Here is a 7457-nt window from a genome sequence, read left to right on the forward strand (position 1 = left end):
ATTTTAGATGGAGAAGAATGACTTTAATGAAATTTGTTTACCTGTGAACATCTTCAGTATACGATTTCAATTCGCAGGAATCGCGACGAGTTCGAAAGTGAAGGGGGAAAAAAAACAACCTTTTTTTCTCTTTCCTGAAAAAAAGTTTCAAGGGTCATTTCTTTTTTTTTTTTTTTTTCTGAGAAAAGGAAAATGTGAAACAATCGATTTCTGTTAAACAATCTCGACTATAGTGAGCAATGATTGGGGGGGGAGGGGGGGGGGGAGAAATTATTGATTTTAAAAACACAATTCAATGAGATAAATCTACATAAAATATATTTCGCATCCTTTTTCCTGGCATACTCTCTAAGTGTTTGTGATGTGTTAACTAAATGATACAAGTCTCCGTAAGGCTTGCTTGTGGAAAAAAAAAAAACAATTGAAATAAAAAATTTGTTACAAAAGGAAGAAGAAAGAAAAAAACAACAAAACAAAAAAAAAAAAAAAAAAAAAAAAAAAACAATAAAATAAGAGACGAAAAAAAAAGAAAGAAAGAAAGAAAGGAACCGACAACTTCGAATTCATAAATGTTAATTAGTATTTCAAAATTTTACGACTCACCGTATAATATTGTAAATACACTATCCACGATCTCTCTTCTATTTTATATTGAAAATGAAATCGGCGTATTGTATACGTTGAAAAAATAACGCATTGCCGACAATATTTCATCTGAACTGTTTCATCGATCGGAAAAATTATTTTCAAAATATTAGGCTTCGTATTGCTTTCGACAAAAGAAAGAAGAGTGCATAAAAAAAATTAAAAAAAAAAAAAAAGACTGTTCGCCATTTTCGTTAGATTACGCTTCAACGATCAATATCTATGTAAACATATAGGGAACGGAGTTTAACGTAAGAGATTTTATAACGAAATAATAATCAGAGATCGGTAGAATTAATTTTTTTTTTTTTTTTTTGTTAAGTAAATATTGGATTCAACAACATAACTGGAATGCGTGAATTTAGATTTAATTGTAACGATCTTTTGCTACGAGACAATGATAAAAATATCAATTATCGAACGGTACATTCAACGTAGATGAGAGCAATGTTGAAATATTTTATTAAAAGTCTGGGTGTAATTTTAATGAAAATTAAAATTTTTATTACCATTCATTTTCATCCACGATATCTGAATATTAATTATTTCGCCGCTGGAACTAATCATGCTATGTTAAATTCTTTTAACGACTTTACGTGCAAAATATTCATAAATTTGACGTATCAATACTACGAATAAAAAAAAAAAAAAAATCATCCAAGTTCTATAATAATAGTTTTCGATGTTGAGGTGAACTTTTCACCTCAGGTCTAAAGAGACGAAAGTAAGTTGAGTTGAGTTGAGTCGAAGTGAAGATTAAGAAAAGATAATTGTCTGAAATACATCTGTAATAACGAAAAGAAAAGAAAGCAAGAATATCCAAATAACTGTTAAAAAATCGCGAGATCAAAACGCAGAAACAAAAACAAAAAAAATAAACTAAAATAAAAATAAATAAACAAATAAAATAGTAATAGCGTGTAAGGTAACGATAATTAATATCTAATTTTGCATTGTAAATAACGCCGATCGTAATTGATACTTGGTACTCTATTGATAAGAAGAAACTATACATATATTACAGATATTGTATAATAAATTTTTTTTACGCATCTACGAAGTCATATTTTCACAATTTGTACGATACGTAAAATGTGTATTCGTATATACGTAAAAAGAAAGAAAGAAAAGAAAAAAAAAATAACAGTAACAATAAGAGTGGTGTGTAAATATTATACGATAACGATAAGGGTTTGAAAACTTTTGGTGCACGGAAGGATTGGAAAAGGCTGTTGCTTTTTTCAATGGCTACCCGACTGCTCTGTTCTAAACATAAAACTACGTCAATTTTTCAGTAATAATAATAATAACAACAACAACAACAACTATCAATTACTCGATCCAATCGCGCTAAACAACTTCTGTTACGTCTGTCACATTTTTTTCATACTTTATAATCTACCCGCAGAAGTTGATTAGTATTTTAAATATGGATAACCGTATGCATGTAACTTATAACACAATGGGAAAAGAAAACGTTGTTAAAATTTGTTCGCCGATTCGTTCAAATTACTGTGTTAATATTTATCATCATTACGGTGTATCCCGTTAGTATGAAACGACGAATCGTCGCGAATCGGTTCAGGTGTTGAACTAATTACTCAAGTACGACAACGGTGTGCCAATAATTTTTTATTTCTCTTTATTTATAATTTTTTTCATTACAATTCCCAATTATTTTTCTTTTTTTTTTTTCCATCGCACTCGAGTTAAACCGGTCGGTATTGTTATCGTTATTATTATCATTATTATTATTATTATTATTATTATTATTATTATTATTATTATTATTATTATCACAGATACTATTATTATTGTTTTGTCACATACGTATTGCAAATGAATCCTTACCCGACATTCATCTACGCGTTAGGGGAAGTTTAATTTTTTTTTTTTTTTTTTCTATAATTATATTAATGCGCCTCCGAACGAACAAGCATAATTATTAACGGTTTGAAGAGGAGGCCGGAATACATACTTTTTCTGTTGCCAAAGAGAGTTTTATATTTTACTATGTTTTATTATGTAATAATTTACCCGCGTTTACGTAAAAGCGCGCATGCGATAAATACGTTCATACATACACACACATATATATATATATATGTATATAATAATATATCTATATATATATTTATATACATATGTATGCGATATACCCATAATGCATAGTTGTTAGATTTAAAAACATAATCACCGAGTGCTTTAATTTGTTTTAAATATTATCAATGTCAACACAAGTTTGAATAATATTGTTTATTTTATTTTATATTTTATTATCTCATTTTTGCAATACAACATTTACTTTCCTGTGTTACATCAAAACAACACTGTACATTATTTTGCAATTATAATATTTTCTCTATAATTTCTTTTATACTAATATTACTATCATTATTATTATTATTATTATTATTTATAGTCTATATAAGCATTTGAATAAACGTATGCATCTAAAAATGAATAATCTATTACGATAGCCATTATTTTATATATTTTTCATTAAATAATGTATAATCTATAATGTGATTATTTTATTCAACTCATGCCATATTCATCCATACACGAACGAAAGAATCACTTGCATGTATATTTTAATAATAACCCCCTTGATATATATATATATATATATATATATATATCGTTATTGAGGCAAAGATAGGAATAATGAAAAAAAGGAAGAAAAAAAAACAAAAAAAAAATCACGGTAAGTTAGTAATCGGACTGTTGTACATATTTGTAAGATATGTATTTAATCGTCTTTCTCAGAGTGATATATATGTACATAGTCATACATATATATATATATATATAAACTTGACAGACTCGCGTCGGCGTCGTGTAGCAAAATTTTGAATAAATGGAAAAAAAACAAAAACAAAAAAAAAAAGGCAGAGTAAACGTATAAAATTATGCGTGCCTCTTTAACTCTCTTTGTTTCACTTCTGTAATTCTTGTTTCCGGTGTAACGGTGATGTTTGTTGAGAAAAGAAAATTAATAATAAATAAACAAATTGAATAAATTAATAAATAAAGTTAAGATTTCTCTTTTTACGTTTGCAGAAAAAATAATTGTAATGAATATTTTGTAGAGAAAAAAAAAATCTTGATAATAATAGGTAAATATAAAGAATATCGTAATTAAACTACATATATTATACGAAAATTGGATCGTTTTCAGAAATTTCAAATCGTTGATTACCGCTCTCTAACTTGCGTGTCAAATTTGAAATCTGTTCGTAACGAAGTGTGTCAACGAAAAGAATTATTTTTTTTTTTTTGATCAATTATGATTCAATTTTCAATTTATTCTTTTATTCCACACACATAACACGATACACAGGTACAGAATATTTTTATGCAAATAGAAATGCTAATTTATTCTGTTAGAACGAAAACTGTCCCATCGTTGTGATCTGTAGTTATCTAGACATTAATAAGATTACTATGTTTTGGGAATAGATGGAGAAGGAGAAACTGTGAGAAACGTCAATTTTATATTTGAATGATATTTCTGAATATGGTCCAAGGTATGCCCTTGCTCATGGTTAAATCTAGGCTAGTAATTTAGATTTACTATAACGATATTACCATTACTATTATACTTAAAATTCCTACTAAGAATCTGTCGCAATTAATTTGCAAGAAAAGATAAAAGAAAAAAAAAAAAAAAACCTATCTGTAAATAAGTATTTTGTATTCCTGCAAGAATAAAATCGAGAAACATCAAGACAATGATGTGTTACAAATGATTAATCAAACTAAATAAAAATATAACGAAACGCTTCCTACAATTTGTAGGAATAAACTAAAGATGCTCTTTGGGTACGTAATGTTGACTTTGAAAATCTTACTGACTTTTTTCAACATCCATAGTTGAATGGTAACTATTCATAACGTCAATCAAAACTTTGATATTAACGATAAAAAATAAAAGTCCGGCTAGCCATATGTAGATAAAAGAATTGAAACCTTTGAACTCTAGTAAGTAGGCAGCGAAGAGCCAAATACTTTGCGCGATTATCCATGCGGAAGTCAAAACGACGCATCTTGAGATGCTCATTTTTAATCGAGGTAAGCACACTGGCAACAGGGATAAAAACCAGAAGAAATATTGGGACGTCATAACGGGATTATAAGTTACCATGACTATGGCTTGCGTTAGCATTGAAAAGAATAGATTCTGCTTTGAGGAATACGAGAAGGACAAACCGATTAGTAGAATTAATTGGGGTAAAAATGTGAAGGCTCTTTGCCATATGCCGGGATCATTGTTGGCGGAAAGATAAAGCATGTAAAAATAGACGGAGAAATTGTGTCGAGCATCTTTGCGAATTAAGTGATACAATAAACTTTCGTAAAGGAATTTGTAGCCGTAAAAATAATAGCTCAACGAAGTCCAAGTGAGAAGCGATAAAACGCAGCTCAGAACCAAGGCTACCTGCTTTTTGTTCGGAACAATTATTAAACCGCTAGATTTTCTCAATGCCAAATACATCGCCAAGCTAAAAGCTAAGGGATACAATCTAAGATGTATAGAAAATCCGTGGACGATTCCTGCAAGCCAATAATTATCCTTTTGCAAATAGTACGCTACCAAGAGTACAAAAAACACTGCCAACGAGTCAGCGTTTCCTCGTGTCGATATTACCATCGCCAGAGGATTATAGAGCCACAAAAAACTGCAGAAGCTCGAAGTTTTATCGTTAAACTTTTGTCCCAGCAGTATCTGCCTTATAAGAATACTGATCAGTATATCGAAGAAGGAAAAAACGATTTTACCAAACTCCTGGCAGATGATAACGTTAGGAATCAAAATCATAGCGATAAATGGAGTATAACGATAGGTATCACGATCGTAAGGTGAATTACCTTCGGTGATGTGCCTTGCCGCATCGGTAAACACCTTATAATCAACGTCCGTATACGAAACGTTGAAATTTTTGTCGTGGAAATTTGAATAGGCGACGAGAACTAGCCTCGCTGCCAGGGCAGCGCAGCAATGGATCGCGTAACGTTTGTCTCCCATTTTTTCAGGTTTTCATGTATTAGCACAAGGTGATAGTTGGATTGAATAGGCAAAAACAAATGGAAACAATCGTTGCTAGTGTTTCATGTATTAAAATGCAAAACGAGGCTACATATCAAGGATTATGCTTCACCTGCCGATAAACATCTGTGCCTAACTAGTTAACTACAATCTAGTGTTGGATGCGGCAGCAGCTTTGATCAAGCACGCTTTGAACTTGTCAAATTCAATTTGGCAGTCACCCTTTCTGAGGTTCTCCTTGCTGACTACGCAACTGGCGTAAGCTGCTGCTGAATCTTTACATTGAGCCAACAAAATTGGATATTTTCTAAGTCGAGTCTTAGCCTTGTTTACAACATCCATACTTTCGTCACTCTCACCGATGCGACCTATGAAAACTACGTCGATGGATTGGCTGGCGGTTCAACGACCGTTCGATTTCGGTTCGGTTTGTATTTTCTTTCGGGTGGTGGTATGGGAATCTCAGGATATGGTCTGAGAAAGGCGTCGTACAATGGTCGACTGAAGAATATCAAAAGCAACCCGGTTGTAATTAATGATACTCCGGCACGTGGATAACGTTGCAATAACGAACGTTTTCCAAGCACTGCACGTCTTGGTTTCATATTCTTTTGGTACTTTTTCTCTGCAATCAGAAAACGAAATTCAATTAAACAGTTTTTTCAGCAATTGATCGATTCTGTATTCTTCTCTTTTGAATTAAGCGTATCGAGTACTTTCCAGTGTTTAACAATATCATTACAAAACAAAATCACTTTTCATAAATAGTTGATGTGAATCGATGAAAGAAGAATATTTAACACGGTTCGTTTAGTAAATAACTTTAATTATAAGGTTTGATGAACAGCGGAATGTGAGATTAAAATCCGTCACATTCAACGAAATTTCAAATGTTTTGATTATCTGTCTTTCATAGATTCGCTGGAATACCAGTTGGTATAGATTTTTTAATTATATAGAAAGAAGTTTTTGACTCAGTCTAATTCGGTTGGTCTCTATGTCGATTGATTGAATATCAAGTAATTTTTGGCATTACAAATCGTCTTACGTAATCAATGGTGTTGTGCTCGTAGGGTTTTGATGTATCTATACCATCGCAAACGAGGGATTCGGAAGCGTGTTTAATACAACACTGGCGTAGTTCTTCTATCACTTCCTCACAGCGAGCCGGTTGATAAACGTTCTCTGAAACATGGAAAATAAGTAATAGGATTTATGCTAACGATTTCTAACCTATTTCGGCGGTCTAACCGGCGCCACGAAACGCTTAGCGGTATGAGCTTGTATCGCTACCGTGAATACCTTTTAAACACTTCTGTAGCTTGCACGCAAACTGTTTGCAGGGATCCTTAGTTGACATACATTAATCCGTGATTATTCAGGCTAGTTGATTTCAAACTCGGCTCTAACCCCACCAAGATATTAGAATTCCCGTGAAGCACACGCTTCAGGTGAAGTTGGGCTAAAACGAGAGAGTATCGATATTAGGCGGAGTTCAGTGTTTAAGACGTAGAGAAAACCACGGTCGTTGAAAACACATACTTAGTTATCGATATCTCGATAGCAAGTTCGGTGGAAGGAACGCCTGATTTACTCAGGTCACGGCTCGCGACGACGTAGGTATTAATGCCTACGCTGCAGGCGCAACAGATTCCGTATGGGATTATAACGTATATACGCCTACAGGCGTAGAAACAGTACACAAGCAGAACTTAAGGGGACCCGGTGGTCTAGAATTTTCGGAAAATCGATTTTTTTCTTT

The 7457-nt window shown here is 32.2% G+C and overlaps 2 protein-coding genes across 2 annotated transcripts; both read right to left on the reverse strand.

The window, feature by feature from the left end:
• Nucleotides 1-1897: 1897 nt before the first annotated feature.
• LOC124186197 (GPI mannosyltransferase 1) lies at nt 1898-5834 on the reverse strand. The gene has a single exon (XM_046577688.1). It carries the CDS (start codon nt 5672-5674, stop codon nt 4496-4498), a length of 1179 nt encoding a protein of 392 aa, XP_046433644.1. The 5' UTR covers nt 5675-5834; the 3' UTR covers nt 1898-4495.
• A 447-nt stretch (nt 5835-6281) lies between these two features.
• Nucleotides 6282-7186, reverse strand: LOC124186198 (cx9C motif-containing protein 4). Its single transcript, XM_046577690.1, has 3 exons — nt 6998-7186; nt 6744-6880; nt 6282-6320 (listed from the first exon to the last, which is right to left on the reverse strand). The coding sequence occupies exons 1-3, from the start codon at nt 7053-7055 to the stop codon at nt 6297-6299; spliced, it is 219 nt and encodes a 72-aa protein (XP_046433646.1). The 5' UTR covers nt 7056-7186; the 3' UTR covers nt 6282-6296.
• Between the last annotated feature and the right edge of the window lie 271 nt (nt 7187-7457).

Source organism: Neodiprion fabricii, chromosome 7 (genome assembly GCF_021155785.1).
Source record: "Neodiprion fabricii isolate iyNeoFabr1 chromosome 7, iyNeoFabr1.1, whole genome shotgun sequence".
Taxonomy (NCBI): domain Eukaryota; kingdom Metazoa; phylum Arthropoda; class Insecta; order Hymenoptera; family Diprionidae; genus Neodiprion; species Neodiprion fabricii.